The following is a 21,735-nucleotide window of genomic DNA, read 5'->3' on the forward strand; positions in this document are numbered from 1 at the left end:
GAAACGAGAAATTGACCAACGGTCACTGTGACCTTGACCTTTGAACTACTGACCCCAAAAACAATAGGGATCATCTGCTCAATAAGACCAATCATCCTATGAAGTTTGAGGTCTGTAGTCTAAAGGAACTCTAGTTATCATCCGGAAACGAGAAATTGACCAACGGTCAGTGTGACCTTGACCTTTGACCTACTGACCCCAAAAACAATAGGGATCATCAGCTCTATAAGACCAATCATCCTATGAAGTTTGAGGCTGTAGGTCAAAAGGAACTCTAGTTATCATCCGGAAACGAGAAATTGACCAACGGTCACTGTGACTTGACCTTTGAACTACTGACCCCCAAAACAATAGGGATCATCTGCTCAATAAGACCATTCATCCTATGAAGTTGAGAGCTGTAGGTCAAAAGGAACTCTAGTTATCGTCCGGAAACGAAGAATGGACGGACGGACTGACACACTGACGGACTGACGGACGGACAGGGCAAAAACAATATGTCTCCCCCCAGTTTGAGGGTTGTAGGTCAAAAGGAACTCTAGTTATCATCCGGAAATGAGAAATTGACCAACGGTCACTGTGACCTTGACCTTTGACCTACTGACCCCAAAAACAATAGGGATCATCTGCTCAATAAGACCAATCATCCTATGAAGTTTGAGGTCTGTAGGTCTAAAGGAACTCTAGTTATCATCCGGAAACGAGAAATTGACCAACGGTCAGTGTGACCTTGACCTTTGACCTACTGACCCCAAAAACAATAGGGATCATCAGCTCTATAAGACCAATCATCCTATGAAGTTTGAGGGCTGTAGGTCAAAAGGAACTCTAGTTATCATCCGGAAACGAGAAATTGATCAACGGTCACTGTGACCTTGACCTTTGAACTACTGACCCCAAAAACAATAGGGATCATCTGCTCAATAAGACCATTCATCCTATGAAGTTTGAGAGCTGTAGGTCAAAAGGAACTCTAGTTATCGTCCGGAAACGAAGAATGGACGGACGGACTGACGGACGGACGGACTGACGGACGGACAGGGCAAAAACAATATGTCTCCCCCCGAGGTGGGGGAGACATAATTACTATGAAACGTGTAAATCATGAGTGACAACGTCTCACCTTGATGTTGCCGACCTTTGATCAGACGGTTGTTTTCACACTTCGACTTATTGAGATGTAAATATGTTGGACTTTAATTGAGGGACCAAATTTTTCTTCTCGACTAAACAGGAGTCTCGGTAAGTCAAAATTTGACCTAAGCGGAGTTAAAATACAAAGATAAAGAAGGAAATTTGACGGGACTTTAGAAATTATTCGACTAAGGCGGAATTTTGAGTAAAGCGATTTTGACTTATTGAGAGTCAACTGTATATCAATTGAACATTTACAAACCAGTGGCTTCAGACAAAAGTATTGCCCATGAAATCTCTGGTAAAACTGTACTGAACACATAGGAAAATAACTCACAATTTAAAGTTCTATGGACACAATCATGTGTAAAATCTTACTGATAAATAATAAATGAGCTGCGTCATGACGAAACCAACATGGTGCGTTTGCGACCAGCATGGATCCAGACCAGCCTGCGCATCCGCGCAGTCTGATCAGGATCCATGCTGTTCACTATTAGTTTCTCTACTTGTAATAGGGTTGGTAAGCGAACAGCATGGATCCTGATCAGACTACGCGGATGCGCAGGCTGGTCTGGCTCCATGCTGGTCGCAAACCCATTATGTTGGTTAAGGTTTTGTCACGACGTGGCTCAAATTCAAAATCTACCAAAAATTATGATAACATGATTAAGAGTCCCAGCTGCAACTTGCCAATTCCTTGTGTAATTTTTTTTTCTGTGTATAATATATAATTTCCTGCTCATGATTTTCTTTCATTTATATAGATGTTTATATATATATACATATATATATATATATATTGTAGGCCTCAGTGAGATAGGTTTTTAATCAAAGACTTTTCATTTGTCCCTATCTATCTCTACATCATCATCGGCCATTTTTTTTTTATATAAAGTTTACTCTAATTTCAAAATAAAACTTTTCGCAGGATTTTTTGTTTGTCACTTTTGTACTTAATCCTGGTGATATATTCTCACTTTAAAATTCATCATGTACAGAACATGATGAATTTTAAAATCCTTGAATGTACCACTAGGATTGTAGTACAAGTTTTCAACATTTCCAGCAAACAATTGTTACCTTTTGTTCTCGTATTTCTCCCATTTAGAGATGGCCTTTCCACTTCCACTAATTCTTCTTGACTGAAATCAGAAAAATGTATTCTTTTAAAAAGCCTACGTCACCAGGGATACTATCAAACCCTATTACCATGGAAACTATTAAATTCTTCTGCTATTAACACGCCAGTATTTTCGTTAAATTTTAATGGGCAAATGAAATACTTGTCCATTTTGTACATATATATATGAACCAGATGTAACATTAAATTTTACTTCAGATGCCATTTCATTAAAATCAAGACATAGGGGGTAAATCAAAAGTGATTAGTTTACTATTTGACAACACATCACTGACATGACATCAGTTATAACTTAAGTGCAAAATCTAAAATAAAAAGCTTAATCGACCATTTCATTAACAATTTTTCAAATGTCTTTAAAAAATTACTACAATGATCCAGAGTTCCCTTGATAACTTCTGATACTGCCAGAGCGTTCTTGAATAAAAAAATATTTTTTTTCCTTTCAAATATTACACTCACCTTTCCTTCTTCTAATTCTCTGACCCTCCTTTCTAGTTTGGCTCTATGCTCAAGACCCAGCTCAGCGTTTGTAGTCTCGCCCAAGGCATCTACTCTGATAGCTAGAGCAGTTTTAGCTGCCAACATTCTGGACATCTGTAAATACATTATCATATAATTTTAAAAAAAAATTTATTTTAATATATCCATACTGCTTTTTGCTATACATGTATATTAGTTGTTTATAATAAGATATTTTTTAACCTACTTTTCACTGTTTATCTATTGATCAGGACTTGCTCAACATTCCTGACCAATCAAATAACCAAGATCCAAGTTTCAACATTCCTGACCTTAAAATACCTAAGATCCAAGTTTGAGCTAAGAGAATTTCTTTCTATTTCCTTAGACCCTTGGCTATACCTTCAACACTTCTTGCAATATAATGGAATCTTTATGGGCCTAAGATGCCGGGTCAAAAGGTACAGGCCAGCAATCCCCCAACCCCATTCTGACTCGCTTTTTGAAGCAGACAGATAAATATCTTTTTAGGAAAGTACATTAACATCAGTCCTATCATTTTAAGCTTCATTATGTATCATATAAATAAAGGCTCTATGATATTATCATCATATATAATGTACTCTCCTTTCACAAAATCATCATGTCACATAATACATGTTAAACCCTCATACTATCGAACCACTTCTGCTTATTTATAAATTTTTCAAGTTTATAAGCTTAAAAGTTATTACTTACTTAATGAATATTTAAAGTGATCGGTTTATAACGGTCACATTCTCCCGTAACTATTTCAAATATTGACAAAAACAATAGAAACAAATCATTTGGATATTCTTATGAACAAAAACCAGAGTTATAAAAGATATAGTATGAACATAATAAAACAGCTTCTAGAACAGATCAACAGATTACCTGCTATGAAAATATATGCTGAATGGGATCATGTAACATATTGACCAACAATATCATTATTAGGGGTGTAACAATAATTATATGGCAAAAACTGTATTGCAATATACCGGTATACCGTTTCACCCTTAATCATTATATATAGTTTTTCTGTGATGTGTCATCAAGTTTGATACTAAATACTATCAACATCACAAACTTTCCATTATGCACCAATTCACTATAAGAATTTATTTTGGGTAAAGAAATTATAGAAACGTTTCTGGTTTGTGACTCCAAAAAGTTGTACATAAAAATTTCTACTTTTAAAATCTATGATGTGGGAAGACCTCAGGTGCCCCTTTGTGAAATATTCAGCCACCTACACTTGAACAGGCACCAGAGTATAACCACCGACGTTCTGTAAGCTAGCTAGATATCTGAAACTTCTTGTACCTGACCCTATAATCCAGTAAAATCTAACTTTAAACTGGTCAAATAAGTTGGGACATTTCAAATGGCATGGCAAAGACTTTCACCACTGAATCATTCTCACATCTCATACAGCCTATGTCTCACTAAGGCCGACTGATAAATGAGCCGCGTCATGACAAAACCAACATAATGGGTTTGCGACCAGCATGGATCAAGACCAGCCTATGCATCCGCGCAGTCTGATCAGGATTCATGCTGTTCGCTTACAAACCCTATAACAAGTAGAGAAACTGATAGCGAACAGCATGGATCCTGATCAGACTGCGCAGATGCACAGGCTGGTCTGGATCCATGCTGGTCACAAACCCATTATGTTGGTTTTGTCACGGCGTGGCTCAAATATCTTTTTAGAAAAGTACATTAACATCAGTCCTATCATTTAAGCTTCATTATGTATCATATAAATAAAGGCTCTATGATATCATCATCATATGTAATGTTCTCTCCTAAAGTTCACAAAATAATGTTTTCACATCCCAGGGGCTGCAAAATCAATATAGCCAGTATTGCCCAGGTTGTCCTACAGACGTACGGACAAATGGAAATTTTCAGGAATTTACTATATAGATATCATACAGACAAGGAAATGCTTCTGATAAAAATGGACAAGTTGGTCAAAATTAGATTTTGGCTGCCATGCATGATTCCCTCGAAATCTTTAACCAATCCTGCTGATTTCCACCCTTTCAATTTTTTCTTAGCTTAACAAGACAGTGCCATACAGTAAGAGAAATAATGGCTGGCTAAACGGCTGCTACATATGGAAGGGTACCAGAGCTGTACTATCTATGCAAATGTTTAAATCTTGTTTCTCTACGCTATCCCTCCCACACCCGTTCATGTTCCGATTTCTTCTATTCCTGGCTTGTCTATGCAATTTATTCTCATCCCTTGGCAGAATCGCTTTATATGCATTATGCCATAAAATTTCTATTCTATTCTTGTTTTAAAAATTGTCTGAATTTTCATGTAATTTAGACTTAATTTCAAGGCAGTTATAGGACAAAATTTCAAAATGAAGGCCCTGAACTTTGTTTCAAGGCAATATTAAAAGTTTTTTTAGTCTTAAATTTCAAAATGATTTTGAACTTTTCTGTTAAAAGCAATTTTGGACAAAAAATGTTCATGGGGGAATTTGGACTAGATAGAACTTCTTTAATAAATCAACCTTACATCAGTCCTATCATTTAAGCTTCATTATTTATCATATATTATAAGGCTCTATGATATTCTCATCATCTGTAAGGTATGATTTAGTCTAGTAAGATTTTTCTGACTTGAAATAAAAAATAATCTGGCCTGAAATAGAGACAAATACAGGCCTTTTTAAATTGAAACTAGAAATGTGTCCATAGGACACGGGTGCCCCCACCGCGCCACTGTTCAGTCAATCTTTTTACTAAGTCAAGGGAAATAACTCTACAAATACTGGATAAATCCACAAGCGAAACCCCAGGTGCAAATCTAAATATGCTGAGCAACCTGCCCATTAGGTTTAATGATTATGTCAAATCCTTTTTGAGTAGCATGCGACACAAGTTGAAAATTGCAAAAAATTTCTAAGTGAAGGGCAATAACTCTAAAAATACTAAATAAATCCAGACAAAAATACCTGGTGCACAACTGCACATGCTGATCAATATTCCTGTAAAGTTACATGACTCTAGGTCAAATACTATTTGAGTTACATGCGACACAATTTGAAAATTGCAAAATTTTACTAAGTCAAGGGCAATAACTCTGAAAATACTAAAAATATCCAGAAGAAAATACCCAGGTGCACAACTACACATAATGATCAACATTCCTGTAAAGTTTCATGACTCTAGGTCAAATACTTTTTGAGTTACATGCGACACAAGTTGAAAATTGCAAAATTTTACTAAGTCAAGGGCAATAACTCTGAAAATACTAAAAATATCCAGACGAAAATACCCAGGTGCACAACTACACATGCTGATCAACATTCCTGTAAAGTTTCATGACTCTAGGTCAAATACTTTTTGAGTTACATGCGACACAAGTTGAAAATTGCAAAAGTTTACTAAGTCAAGGGCAATAACTCTGAAAATACTAAAAATATCCAGACGAAAATACCCAGGTGCACAACTACACATGCTGATCAACATTCCTGTAAAGTTTCATGACTCTAGGTCAAATACTTTTTGAGTTACGTGCGACACAAAAGTGAACGGACGGACGGACGGACAGACGGACGGACGGAAGGACGGACGGACGGACGGACAAGGGTAAATCTAAATGCCCGCCACTATCGTGGGGGCACAAAAAATAATAATAATTGATAATTCCCAATATTATCTTGGAAAAGTTATCCAAAACCCCAATCAGCTCCATTTAAAGATATCAATGTCAAAGCAGATAATCAGGTTAAAATATTAAAATTTAATATCACTCCTGCCCACAAAGATATTACTTTTTCCAAAAGTCTTGTGGTGAGCCTTCATATGAAGTTCAGTAAAATACAGCAAGTCATACATATTCTTAAATGTAGAAGGCTTACCTTGCCCTTAATTTTAGCGTTTGCCTGACCAACCAATGAGGCATGATAGATAAGACCATATTTGGGCGTGTCATGCTTGGTTTTCAAGGCTCGGAAAAGTGCCTTCTCTGCTCCCAATATCTGTACGGTACTCGCTGGATGTTTAGCTAAATTCATTAATGAACCTGTGAAAAAAAAGTTTAATTTTTTATACAAATACGAATTTTTTGGTCTGGTTTTTTTTTTAAAAATATGTTTAAATAAAACAATTTTAATCAACAGTCAGCCATTTTCCTAGACAGTTTATAACCAGCTATTACAAAACTCTTCGTTTTAACAATGATTTCAATGCATTTTTGTCATATTCAAGTGACCACTAGACTTGATGTCCGGATATCAATTGTCATGAAGAAAAATTTCACACTTTACTAGAGGATCAAACCTGTAAGCCCAGGCTTTCTGTGGGAGAAAGTACATCTTGTATCAGTCCTATCATTTCAGTGTCACGGTTATCTCATAAAACATAGGCTCTGATAGTTCATCATGTACAAATGTTCTAACAGCAAAATCAAACTTCAACCAATCATTAAGGCAATTGCTCAGCCAAAGATGGAAAAGTCAACTACTTTACTGTTTACAATTCAAACATAATATTCCTTATCATATAAACACCCAGTTAAAACATGTAAAAATCTTTACCTGCATGTGATATTAATCTAGCACCCACTAATTCTCCAACAAGTACTGTAAGGTTTGGAGCAATAGCTACCATTCTGTTCTTTATATAGTCATATAACTGTGCTCTATATTCTGTTATATCTATCACCTGCAATGAGAAACAGTTACACAACATCATTTCATTATCCTAGCAACAAAATTTAACAATTGGGAATGTATATCCAGGTTTTGTTTTTTTTCAATTAGTATCATTTTTTTTTGTTGTTGCCACAATGGAAATGTAACTCCAAGTTTTTAATCATAATGTTTTTTTTTACTGCTCCTACCAACTGTATTTTAACGAACTTTCACTGAATATTTAAAAGTTATCGCCATTTATTCTCAATTCAATGAACTTGTTCAGTTACTTCATATTCAAGTTATGACAGAACTTTCAATCTTGAATAAACATGTGAAATATAATGCATAAATGTTTCAAAGATTTTATAACTTGTTATTCGGACTTATTACTTTGTAATTTTCAAATGGGAATTTTTTCCTGTGGATTGGGAAAATAATATACTATTGTCAATTGGGAAAATGACCGAATATTGGCTATAAAATAAGCCAAAAAAATCTCTGTACTATCAACATAATTTCTCTCTATTTTCAATTGTTTTTACCTGTTCACAGAGGTATCTAACATTAATAATATCTTCATCAGAGATTTCGGTTCCCATGGAGATTTCAGCTGCATCTTTAACTTCTTTTTCCACTTCTTCGGGTAAAATCTTAGAAAAATCTGTGTTTACTGCATTTGTTCGGAATCCTGGAACACACAAGTGAAAAAGTTGTTAAATGAAATTTGTAAATTTTTTATCAGAGAGAGGCCAAACTAGGATTAAATTTGAGCCATGTCATGACAAAACCAACATAATGGGATTGCGAACAGCATGGATCCTGATCAGACTGCACGGATGCGCAGGCTGGTCTGGATCCATGCTGGTCGCAAACCCATTATGTTGGTTTTGTCGTGACACAGCTCATTACATTGCAGTCACCTCAGAGGTAGTGACGAAATTACAACTTTCAACATAGTTAAATTCTGTTCAACAGTAAATATACATCATCGGTGACAAACTGCAGAAATACATTTTCATCTTGTTACAAAATCTGCTAAAAAACAATCGAGCTGGTAAATTACAAAAAACTTTCCATACACATTCCAGTAGTGAATATTTGCAATTTTCAAAACAACCTGTGGCTTTCTAAAGGGTAAAAATAAGCATGATAAATCATAAAAGGTAGAAACCCTGAAATCAAATTTCAACAACTGCGAATGAAATTTACCCACATTTTATAAATTTTTTAATTTCACTTCAATTTAAAATGCATTATACATAGGGACAGTGTTCTGTTTTTCAGTCAATTGATTAATCAACTATCCTATATAAATCAGCTGCTGTTAACACCTGACCTAGTTCTGGTGAAAAAATGTGCACATGGCATTTTAGGGGAATATATACAGCATTTTTAGGTGGAAAATATACCTATTTTGGGCTAGGGGAAACAGCTTTTCTCCGACTATAAAATACACGGGGGAAAAAATCACTGTGTTCAGTCACCTCAGAGGTAGTGACGAATGTAATACCTTTCAGCAGTATCGTAATTCTGTTTTAATAGTAAATATACATCACTGGTGACTAAATGAACTTTTTAATCTAACACGGTCTTTTCTACAAGAAAAATACTGCAGGGTTCATACAAGTTCTAACATTTAATCAAACAAAATTATTTTTTCTTATTATTTGTTTGATGCTGAAATTCAGAAAAAAAGTTTTCATTTAAAAAATTTTTAAGTTCAACGTTACAGTTATTTCTTAATGCAGACAAATTGTTGCTAAATAAAGTGTTTTACTGTAACTCTCTCTACTATAAAATGATACGAGATGAAATCTCCCATGAATTTTAAATCCTAAAATAGGCACTTGACTAAAAACCAAATATCATCAAAGGCAAAATCATCAAAGGAGAAAGAGGGATTTCGGACTTCATGGAATTATTTGAATGAATCAACCTTACATCAGTCCTATCATTTAAGCTTCATTATTTATCATATATTATAAGGCTCTATGATACTATCATCATCTGTAAGGTGTGATTTAGTCCAGTAAGATTTTTTTTGGAGTGAAATAGGGCTCCAAATACAGGCCTTTTTGAGCTGAGAAACAGTTGATAATTCCCCAATATTATCTTGAATATTCATCCAAAACGGAAAGGATTTCCCAAAAGTTAATTTTTTTAAAGATATTAATGACTAAAACAGGTAACCAGGTTGTAATACCAATATTTCAGAAAGCCTACTTTCTTTAATACCATTTAGAAACAAAGCTGAAATGAAGACTTACCCATTAATTTGACAACTTTAGCGAAAGCAAGATTATCTTGTACAATTTTCCCCAACTCTGGAAAATGCCACCCATACCATTCTCTTGCTCTCATAACATAGTTGTTTAATTCTTTATCTAAATCATCGAGTAATGCTGAAAAAAGTAACAAAATAATGAAACATCAGTAAAATATTCGTACACTATTAAAAGTGCATTTTTTTTCTTAAATGAACCACTTTTCCTGGATAACTAACCAGTAACTTACCAGTTTCTCCTCAAGTGACAGACTACAAATTCCATGCGATATCAGAATAAGCTATGTGATACAAACAACAAAGACTCAATGTCTGAAATCAATTGTCGCAGAAATTTCACACCAGGATACCTTGCCTGGATTACTCAACTAAGAGGGAGAAAAAAATGTACCATATAAAAGTACTTACAGATAGCCTGTACAATCATGGTATCTACTTTATCTGGACTGAACTTGAGCTTGTAGCGTGATAAACTGAAAAATAAAAATATGTTAGAATAATAATTTCTATCTTTTACTATGTATACTCGCCAACCAAATTCAAATTTGCAAAATTAAAGTCATATTTAAGATGTTTGTTTTGCTTCGATAATTTTTACAGTGTACCAACACAATTAAGGTCATATGGCGCTGAATCAGTGAAGATGATTTTGGCTATCCCCAGGTGTTACAAACTTAAAGCAACATCAGGGATCAAAACCACTTTACTTGCTGAAACTAAGATGCATAGACTCGAGTAATTCTAATCCATTTAGTCGCTTCTTACAAAAGTGAAGAAAACATGTACTTTGTAGAATATTAAACCTATCATTAGCCTGGAACTGAACAGCAATGGTGTAATGAGGAAATATGGGAAGTTCACTTATCAAGGCTCAAACATGGACAGACTCCAGTTACCTGCCACATATCCATTTTATACAAAAATCTTGCTTCAGCCCTATCATTTAATATCATTAGTTCTCATTTTAAATAAGGCTCTAGATAGTGTCATCATTAGCAAGATATTTCAGTTTTTCTTCCACAATACTAACATTATAAATGTCTGTCTACCATATTTAAACCTAGCAATCTTCAAACAAACATATGCAGGATATTCACAGATCTAGTAATACATGTTCCCCATTTCTGGATTTTATTATAGCATTGTTCACCTAAAGATAAGGTTATATTGTGATTTTCTAGAATGATGGATAACGAAGACCCCTATTGCCTCTTTGTGCATAAATTAAGGCATCCAGACAATTGGTTTGGTTATAAGTCACACAAACACAATACGTCATATCGCGACTTACCAGCTTCACTGCTGTAGGAAGACCTCAGGTTCCCTTCAATGCATTATTTCAGACACAAGAATAGAACCTGACATAGCTTGATAGCCTCCTCATATGAAAGAATCCAAAGTTCCTGTTGGGATTAAAACCCACAGCGGTGAGAGGGCAAGTGGTTTAAGTCAACAACCTTAACCACTTGCCCACAGACACCCCTAAAATCAGTTGATATGAATAAATATGAAACATTTACCTATGTGCCAGACCTAATGCCATGGCGGACATTTCTTTTGTTGGTAATGTAATGAGACTGTCCATTTGTGTACGGATCCCTTTCATTAACTCTTGTATGGCTGAATTTGCTACACAACTGATGTTGAACTTTTCCTAAAAACATAGAACTCGATTGTCAAAACACAACTTGATGTGCACGATTATCTTCATCCATTTGCTAAAAGAAAAGCAAATTATTTTTTCTATAATAGACCCCCGAGGGTCACCAGACATGGTTATATGAAAGTTTAGACCTTTTCGAAAGCAACTGTTAAAACTCTGTGTCAACCATTTTCAAGCACCTGGGTAGCACTACAACTGTGCTGGCAACCAAGCCTAATGATTAATATTCTCTCAGGTAAAGTTACACAATTAGATCTGCTAGCCCTACACATAGCATTATCTTCAAAGTTATCATTACACTATTGTACCTAGGATCATTGGCTCCTGTATCTAAAATGCAGACAGAGAACACCTAAAACTGAAGACAAAGAATTAAAACAACAAAAGCCTCACCTTTCTGTATATCAAAACCACTCAAGTCACACTCTCATAAAAAGTTTAGGCAGAACAAAAAATGTTCTGACCACTTCATTTCAAATTAAAATTTTAACATTTTAAATCACCGAGCATGATCGAGTGATAAAGGGACTTTGTCACACCTTAATGGCGTTGCCCAGTTTAGCATCCGCTACTGCCAACTCATCCTGTATGTCTGAGGCTACCAGTTTCTTCATCACAGACTTCAGCGATTTACTCATTTTCCCTTCAACAGTTGCTGTGGCAGCTGAAATTTTAATTGCAAAAAAAATAATTTCTTCATACATTTATAAAGATGGAAAAGCCTTTACCTTTCAATATTTCTCAATCAAGAATTTTTACAGTTTAAAACCAATATAAATCTACAAGTATCTTACTCCAGTATTATGGTATTTTATTTCTACTAAATTGCATTATATTTATAATTTCTTTCTTTTTTGTTCTTCTTTTCTATCTCCTTTTCCTGCAATATCAAAATATCATGTTGCATCTAGGATTTCAAAATTATAGGGGATTGCCCCCCAACTCAACAGGAAAATGTGGAGCACATGCATTTACCGAACAATATGACGTACTGAAAAGAATTAATTTATTTTACGTTTAGGCATTTTTGACAGCTATCGTCCGCTCAACAACAAAAACAAAGTAAAAACAAACATGGCAGAAGTGTTCAAGATACAATGAAGATTATCTGAATTAAGTTTAAAGATTTGTAACCAGTTCGTGTTTTTGATCTTTTCGTTTATTTTAAACTTTTCACATTTTAGTTTTACAGAGTTGTCTATAATCTCCCTTTCATTGTAAATTTGAGTGATTAGTCAAGCATTTGAATTCCCGCTGTTTTTGAACCAATTATTGTGGTCATGTGATATAGTGTTCACTCTTGCACAAGTCTTGGTACTGAGAAGTCAAATGTGAACTAGCTTTGCTGAACTTTATATTAATTTTATTATAACTATTTTGGTGTTTCTTGGAAATTGAAGGTTGAGGTTGGTTGGTCTTATTTATTACTATTGATTCATCTTTTTTGAGTCACAAATGAGCAATGCTTTATTTGTATTAATTTAGTATTTGTGTAAACATGTATATTGGACATGTACATTGTAATCAAGATGGCAGCTTATATTTCTAATAATTTGGTAATTGGTACATCACTATTTACTATCTTGTATTACCACTTATCATTTAACCATTTACAGTTAATAGAGCACAGTAAGAGTCAGTGAGGAGAGAAACAGAGGTGTATTACCTATACAGTATATGAAACCTGATCCACAATTGGTATGTAAATATATGTATTCTTTGTTTAATTTCATTTTAGGTTTAATTATTTTAAGTAAGGACTAAAGATATTTCTAGGCTGGCTGACTTGACCACAGTGTGAATTTATAACGTAATATAACCGTAATTAATATATTAAACTCCTATATCATGTATACATCAATAAATGTATTATACTTTTGGTTATTTAGTAATATGTTGTATTTGTTAATTTACAGGGTTTGAAATATATATATAGTATACTCGACCACAGCCTTTTGTTGTATTGGACCCTTATACTGACTGCTGGCTGGGGCCAGTGTGGTTGGCCATTACTTTGATGTACGTATATGGGCTGGAGCCCACCTGGTCACAGATTGTCAGATGCGGGACTGCGCATATTAACGTCATTAAAATGAGCAAGGGAGAAAATAAGCACAAATGGCACGGCCTAGATGCAACACTGGAAAATGTAAATAGAAATTTATATCACCAGTTTAACATGTAAGATAACATACCTGCTAAAGCTTCTGTTGTGTCTTTAAACTTCTTAAAACTCTTAAGCTTCACCCTAAAAATGGAACAAGTTTAGAACTTTTGTTATTTAATTTAGTTTAAATAAATCTTGGAAATTATGTAATGGGACAAGCATATGCAGAGGTTTTATTCCACAAATTTTTCGGCGAAATTCAGCCCCATTCCCTCCTCAAAATATAATGTTTTTTCCCCTCGAAGCAAAAATTTCCCCTATTTGGGAGCCAAAATTTGCCTGTAATGAATGTAATTTTTTTTGCAATTAACTGCCGAAAATGTTTTATTTTATGCCTGTAACCTTACTTTTCAGCAAAGTTGTTTACAAATCGTTCTCGGGTAGGTAAGTGAAGCTACACTTGGCGTCCCAACAAGTTTAACATACAACGAGTCAATATTTTAGATCTGTCTATCAAGAAAAAACGACTTATTTGCCAAGAAATGCTCCGCTTTTCTACTGGAAGGAAAACAATATAAATTAAATAAATAAAATTCCCCTTTCTATTGCATTTTTCTCCCTCCAAAGGGCACCGTCCCCCTTCCCCTAAAAGTGAAAAAAAAACACTGATAAGGTATCCTTCCAAACTTACTAAGTCTTAGCCATTTTGTCATGTAGATGTGAAACAGTAATTTTTCCAAACTAAATCTGGGCTTCCATTTAAGCTTGCGTACTGGCAAAATACCATTTTACACTGAGGCATTAAACACAAGATAAGTTAAAAGAAAAAAACAGCAACTTAGAAATTTAGATTCTTACACTTCACTGGCTGCTTCTGGTGATTCAAAGTCCAAATACAAGTTCTCAACATTCTGTAGTTTCTTCTCATTCATCAACTGTGAATTATAAATCAACAAAGAATTATATGGTGTACCTCATAACTATAAATGCATTTTTTTTTCAATAAACATCCTACCCACGTGTCCCTGAAAAATTAGGGATAGTCATGGAAGCACGTGGTATTAAGATTTCCATCATTTAATTTTAAAATGCGGCGATAAAACCACAAAAACATAAGGTAATTAGTTAAAGCAGAAAAATACCATTTGAAATACCAAGTTGATCACCACTGTCATACCTTAAATACTGCATAACCAGCTGCTGTTTCGAAGAGCACCAACATTTTGTTTTTCTTCTTGCTCCACGAGGTTTAACAATGTTAGTACGCATGCGCGTAGACAACTGGTAATTATACTAAATGTCGTATTTTGCCGTCCCTTTTCCGTATGTGGACAGAGTAGACGTTAAGTACTGTTGTACGTTCATACGAATTCTATTTGAAATTTAGTCTTAAAATTTTGTGTTTAAAATCCCCTTCAAATGTATTTGATACTTTGAATTGTTTTATCTGGCAATCAATAAGAGATCAGTATAGATATGTGTTTAGGAAATTTCAGGTCTTAATGATCACAGATTTATATAAATCCGTGGTGGAATTTACATGTAGCAGTAGCAGAGACTGTACGGCTACATGTAGCTCTGTGGAAGTACAAAACCAATTGTAACTTCAAAGATGTACAAGCAAATCGTATAATGTGTGAAGGCTACTTTTTCTTGAATTCGTAAAACTTAATACTAAATTTACTGGATAGGACCCGTTCCATTTAGTAAACCTCGCACGATGACAGGTGAAAGATTTCCAAATTATGAGCTGTTAATGTTAATGTTTAATGAAAGGAGTTCCAGAACAATTAGGGCTAAAATGTAAACAAAGTAGTACTCAACATGGAGTTAAAGGGATATTGAAAAACTGTTCTTTTTTTCCTTTCAGAAAATGAATATAGACCTTACAGTTTTGAAAAAAGGAGGACTCATGAGGAAAAATAATCCTTCATTTTCAGACCAAAATACAGAACAGGTTTTAGGGTGCTCAGTTTCATTGTAAGGTCTCAACAGACGGTAGGATTTAGTTGTACAACACTAATTAGAGATAAGATGTACAATTTTCAAAGCAATAAAACACTTGCATTCAGGCGGTATTCTGCATTGTAAAAATCATCTTACATACTCACTGATTTTTTTTTCTCCATGAGAAATGATTGAATCACCTCTTTTTTTCATTTTTTTTTTCAATTTTATTTTTTTAAATGTGCAGCCTGACCGAGACTCACACCTGGGACCCTCGGAATACCGTACTGCGACTCTACTGACTGAGCTATCCGGCCGCTGATTTATAGAGAACAGATCAATACCGTGACATAATCATTTTCGGAATAATTTGGGATACCACTACTTTGGGTGTCCTGAATAATTTTTCCACATCATTTTTACCCCATCTTACTACTATGTTTACTTTTTAGCCCTAATTGTTCTGGAATTTCATTCATTACACCCATTATCAGGAGATAATTTGGCAATCTGTTACTTGTCATCAAAATAGAACATGTCCTATCCCTTACATCTAGACTTAAGGTTTCCAAAATCAAGAAATAGTAGCCTTCACACATTAAGATTTGTCTGTACATCTTAGTTTTAAGTGGTGTTGTACTTCAAAATCCTACCGTCTGTTGAGGCCTTTACATCTAGTATTAAGGTTTACGAATTCAAGAAATAGTAGCCTTGACATGTACTTGGTATTGTACTTCAAAATCCTACCGTCTGAGGCCTTAAATTCTATCCATTCCAGGACATGGGTTGTTTCAGAGGTAGACCAAAAGGTTCGTTGTTTCAGAGGTAGACCAAAAGGTTCGACCGTGGGTAGCACAGATGTAGCATTTAGGAAATAACCCTTTAATTTAATCCCAACAATTATCGCATTTATACCTACAATGTATTTCACTATTTATAGTGTGGAAATTCTACTAGGGGTCTATTTGGAGGGAAGTGTTTTGGAAGGAAACCTGATGATTAATTAAGTGTTGTATTGTTTACTGTTGTACAACTAAATCCTACCGTCTATTGAATTCTATCATAATCAATGCTCTACATGGAGAAACTTTATTTAGTCACATTAAAATGTATCATGTTCACTATTCTTTTTTTCTCTTTATTATTTTTATCATTTATTTATTCATTCATATCCCTTAGTTAAACATGTGTTAGTTAGCAAAAACTAAAGGTAAACAAATCTTGATAATCATTACACAATAATTGTAATGGTTATCTCCCTTAGATCTGTTGTAAATGCATTAATTTTCGATACGTGGTATTATGTTAAAAATGCTACATAATAAAAGTATATGTCTAGCATATGTTTGACTGATAATTATAAATATTTATTCAAGTGCATATAATAATGATATAATTACTATTGATTTGTTGATTTTTCTTTGCATATAAAAGTCTAAAGAAAATTAATTGCTTGTATTTTTTGATGACTATAATATTTTTTTTTACCTTTTTTTTGCAAACAGACGCATTTACTTGTTATGAAAAAAAAATGAAATTCTACATTCAATGCCACTTTGACCGCACACATGTTAACAGGCGTTGCTTATCAGTATACAATAACTGTAAAACAATACAGTTTATCTGTTCTGCTAACAAACTTATTACAGGTACAACACACATTAATTGCCACTAATTGGCGGCCTCGTTTCATCTTGCCAAGTATTCCTTTGATCTCGCCGCGTCTTCCAAATTATTTTCTTTGAGGATTAAGGTTGTTTTGATTTTCTTCTAGAAAATTGGAAGCTAGATAGGTTTAGTCTGTCACTCGAGCTTTTAGATGTTTTGATTTTTGAGCACTTTAGAATATAATGTTAAACCTTTTACTTATCTTTGTTTTTCTTATATGTTTAATCACACTCTATCAAAACAGCGTTCCTAAAGAAAGAAAAGATGAAAGTCAGGAGCATTTCAGTACAGAAACGGAACATAACAAAATAAAACAGAATAGAACAAAATAGAACATTATTTGGAGCAGGGTCTTTCAAATTCTATTTGACATACCCTGTTTGCAATTATTGTATGCTCAGAAATGAGGGAAAAAATAAAAGTACACGTGCACATACATACCTAGGGATGATATGATATAAGTAGTCAATAAATGTATAAAATATTAACAATCTAATGTTTAATAAAATATGGTTTAAACATTATAATGCAAAATGTATCTGTCAGCATGGGTTTCTATGAAATTTCTGTGTTTAGTCAACTTTTTGTGCATTAAGCAAATTAAAAGAGTGCAGAAAAAAAGTCAACCTCCGGCGGGACTCGAACCCGCAATCCCCGGCTTAGGAGGCCGGTGCCTTATCCATTGGGCCACGGAGGCGGTTATATTCGTCGTCACAAATATACTATATAAATTTTCTATTTTTAGAATTTGGCGCCATAAGAACGGCAACTCTTGAATGATTTAATTTGAATGCGGGTGAAGAGTAATCTTCCCATTTTTCTAATCGAGTTCAAAATATGTTAAAGTTTTAACGGCAGTGGTACTTGTTGCATTATCTTCTTCATCTTCATTATAGACAATGCTGAAAGATATATATTTTACCAAAACATATTATTTATTCAATATCAGTGAGAATTTAAATGATTTTTTTTCTATATTTAAAGCAAATACATTTATTAAACATAAATAAGCATTATATTATATGTATTTAAATGAAATGATGAATATGTGTGTTAAATCAGTGACTTTATCATAAAAATTACCTATCAATGAGCATTTTCTTTGGTGAAAGAATTTTTCTTCTAAGTGGCCTTCTTAATTGGAGTTGTTTGTTCAACTCAATTAATCACTGGTGGAATAGAACCATTTTTAAGTGGAGTCCAGTTGTAATCCTCAGTGAAAAATGTTTGGAACACACCACAGTAGATGCAGTGACCCTAAAATATACAATATATATTTATAATAAGGAATGATATGGTAACTATAATAGTCAGCTTCAATCCTCTATTTGTGTCATATATTTGAACAGACAATAATTTACAATTTACAAGTTTCAATTGTTATAACTGTTAGATTAAAAGCAAGCAGTTCTCCCATTATTTTATTCTAAATTTACAAAATCTGTATTTTTACAAAAATATTATTCTGTTCATATAATGGTCAAAGTTTACAAAATATTATTTTTAGGTGCTTACCTTTTAACAATAACCCTTTATCCCTCCTTATCTTAGAAAGTTAGTCATCCATAATTTGTTGTGTGTTTTTTTAATCTTTATCCTTTGGAATATGGTAAATTATATTTACCATCAGAATAGCACATTGGCACACAAAAATGATAATAAGAACTTTTCTTTATTACACCCAACATCGTGGCTATATAGTGAGATAAGAGTGGTCAGTGTGTTTACATTCGTGCCATTTAAACCTCGTTCTGGTTCTGGAATTCCAGGTATGCATATAATTTGAGAAGGGTCTATGCCGGGCAAAAAACGCTAATAACGTTATGTATGGGTAAGAGTTCGTATTAAGACGACCGTAGGGAGTCTTATCGAACTCTTACCCATATAACTGCAAATCGGCTCTTACAACTCGATATCAGATAAAAATATAGAAAGTGTCACCTCTTTAATTAAGCATAACATTATTTTTCCCCAGCAGTCACGTACAAACAAGGATGGGGTCCAATTACTTAATCTGGCATGTAAAACAATGAGTTTTCAACAATATCTAGGTTTGTTAATGCAATTCATTCCTGTCATATGAAACAAAATAATGTTTTGCTTACTTTTTCTAGAAAATATAAAACAGTCAGCAATTAATAATTGACATTTTTCATAGAGTTTAAAGGATATCAAAATGTATACTGTGTTCACATTTGTCTCTGCGAGCTGAGCTCCACGTGCATTATCTACGTAATAAATTTGAATGTATCCTCACATTGCTACAGTGTTATCAGCCTTTTTAGAAACACCTGACCAGCTAATTAAAATACGCCAATCACAATTTTCAATATCAGCACAGGTTTCTTCATGAAATAGCGGCTACACTAATTACTGCCGAGTAAGAGCCGTTTGCAGTTATGTATGGGTAAGAGTTCGTATTAAGACGACCGTAGGGAGTCTTATCGAACTCTTACCCATATAACTGCAAATCGGCTCTTACAGCTCGATATCAGATAAAAATATAGAAAGTGTCACCTCTTTAATTAAGCATTACATTGTTTTTCCCCAGCAGTCACGTACAAACATGTTTCCTTAAGTCTACAGGTGGATCGGGTCAAATTACCTAACTGTAGCAATGTAATTAAAGTAATTATTTTATTCACATCTTCATAATATCTTGAATTATTAATGCAGTTCATTCCTATTATATGAAACTTACTTTTTCTAGAAAATAAAAACAGTCATAAACATTTTTGTATGGGTAAGAGTTCGTATTAAGACGACCGTAGGGAGTCTTATCGAACTCTTACCCATATAACTGCAAATCGGCTCTTACAGCTCGATATCAGATAAAAATATAGAAAGTGTCACCTCTTTAATTAAGCATTACATTGTTTTTCCCCAGCAGTCACGTACAAACATGTTTCCTTAAGTCTACAGGTGGATCGGGTCAAATTACCTAACTGTAGCAATGTAATTAAAGTAATTATTTTATTCACATCTTCATAATATCTTGAATTATTAATGCAGTTCATTCCTATTATATGAAACTTACTTTTTCTAGAAAATAAAAACAGTCATAAACATTTTTGTATGGGTAAGAGTTCGTATTAAGACGACCGTAGGGAGTCTTATCGAACTCTTACCCATATAACTGCAAATCGGCTCTTACAGCTCGATATCAGATAAAAATATAGAAAGTGTCACCTCTTTAATTAAGCATTACATTGTTTTTCCCCAGCAGTCACGTACAAACATGTTTCCTTAAGTCTACAGGTGGATCGGGTCAAATTACCTAACTGTAGCAATGTAATTAAAGTAATTATTTTATTCACATCTTCATAATATCTTGAATTATTAATGCAGTTCATTCCTATTATATGAAACTTACTTTTTCTAGAAAATAAAAACAGTCATAAACATTTTTATAAGGATATCAAAATGTTACTATGTACTCATTTGTCTCTACCAAATCCACGTGTATTATCTATGTAATAAATTTGAATATATACTCAAATTGCATCAGTGTTATCAGCCTTTTTAGAAACACCTGACCTGGCTAATTAAAATATGCCAATCACAATTATCACTATCAGCAATGGTCTCTTCATGAAAAAGTGGCTACACTAATTACTGTCGAGTAAGAGCCGATTTGCAGTTATGTATGGGTAAGAGTTCGTATTAAGACGACCGTAGGGAGTCTTATCGGACTCTTACCCATATAACTGTAAATCGGCTCTTACAACTCGATATCAGATAAAAATATAGAAAGTGTCACCTCTTTAATTAAGCATAACATTGTTTTTCCCCAGCAGTCACGTACAAACAAGGATGGGGTCCAATTACTTAATCTGGCATGTAACAATGAGTTTTCAACAATATCTATGATTGTAAATGCAATTCATTCCTGTCATATGAAACAAAATAATGTTTTGCTTACTTTTTCTAGAAAATATAAAACAGTCAGCAATTAATAATTGACATTTTTGATAGAGTTTAAAGGATATCAAAATGTTACTGTGTTCACATTTGTCTCTGCGAGCTGAGCTCCACGCGCATTATCTATGTAATAAATTTGAATGTATCCTCACATTGCTACAGTGTTATCAGCCTTTTTAGAAACACCTGACCTGGCTAATTAAAATATGCCAATCACAATTTTCAATATCAGCACTGGTTTCTTCATGAAATAGCGGCTACACTAATTACTGCCGAGTAAGAGCCGATTTGCAGTTATGTATGGGTAAGAGTTCGTATTAAGACGACCGTAGGGAGTCTTATCGAACTCTTACCCATATAACTGCAAATCGGCTCTTACAACTCGATATCAGATAAAAATATAGAAAGTGTCACCTCTTTAATTAAGCCTAACATTATTTTTCCCCAGCAGTCACGTACAAACAAGGATGGGGTCCAATTACTTAATCTGGCATGTAAAACAATGAGTTTTCAACAATACCTAGGATTGTTAATGTAATTCATTCTTGTCATATGAACAAAATATTTTAATGTTTTGCTTACTTTTTCTAGAAAATATAAACAGTCAGCAATTAATAATTGACATTTTTCTTAGAGTTAAAAGGATATCAAAAAGTTACTGTGTTCTCATTTGTCTCTGCGAGCTGAGCTCCACGTGCATTATCTATGTAATAAATTTGAA

General features: G+C 33.9%; 1 protein-coding gene and 1 non-coding gene across 2 annotated transcripts; both read right to left on the reverse strand.

Moving 5' to 3' along the window:
• Positions 1 to 2,217: 2,217 nt before the first annotated feature.
• On the reverse strand, positions 2,218 to 14,761 carry LOC132748145 (nucleolar protein 58-like; the record flags this gene model as incomplete). Its single annotated transcript, XM_060737697.1, is given in 12 exon segments — positions 2,218 to 2,279; positions 2,741 to 2,875; positions 6,648 to 6,811; positions 7,326 to 7,452; positions 7,967 to 8,112; positions 9,692 to 9,826; positions 10,117 to 10,181; positions 11,229 to 11,362; positions 11,911 to 12,035; positions 13,567 to 13,619; positions 14,337 to 14,413; positions 14,656 to 14,761. Coding segments are annotated over 12 exon segments (1,268 nt in total), but the record flags the coding sequence as incomplete, so codon positions are not given.
• Positions 14,762 to 17,717: 2,956 nt separating this feature from the next.
• On the reverse strand, positions 17,718 to 17,790 carry Trnar-ccu (transfer RNA arginine (anticodon CCU)). The gene has a single exon. It is a non-coding gene; the product is annotated as a tRNA-Arg (tRNA).
• Between the last annotated feature and the right edge of the window lie 3,945 nt (positions 17,791 to 21,735).

Source organism: Ruditapes philippinarum, unplaced genomic scaffold, assembly GCF_026571515.1.
Source record: "Ruditapes philippinarum isolate M1 unplaced genomic scaffold, ASM2657151v2 ctg356_1_1_1_1, whole genome shotgun sequence".
Taxonomy (NCBI): domain Eukaryota; kingdom Metazoa; phylum Mollusca; class Bivalvia; order Venerida; family Veneridae; genus Ruditapes; species Ruditapes philippinarum.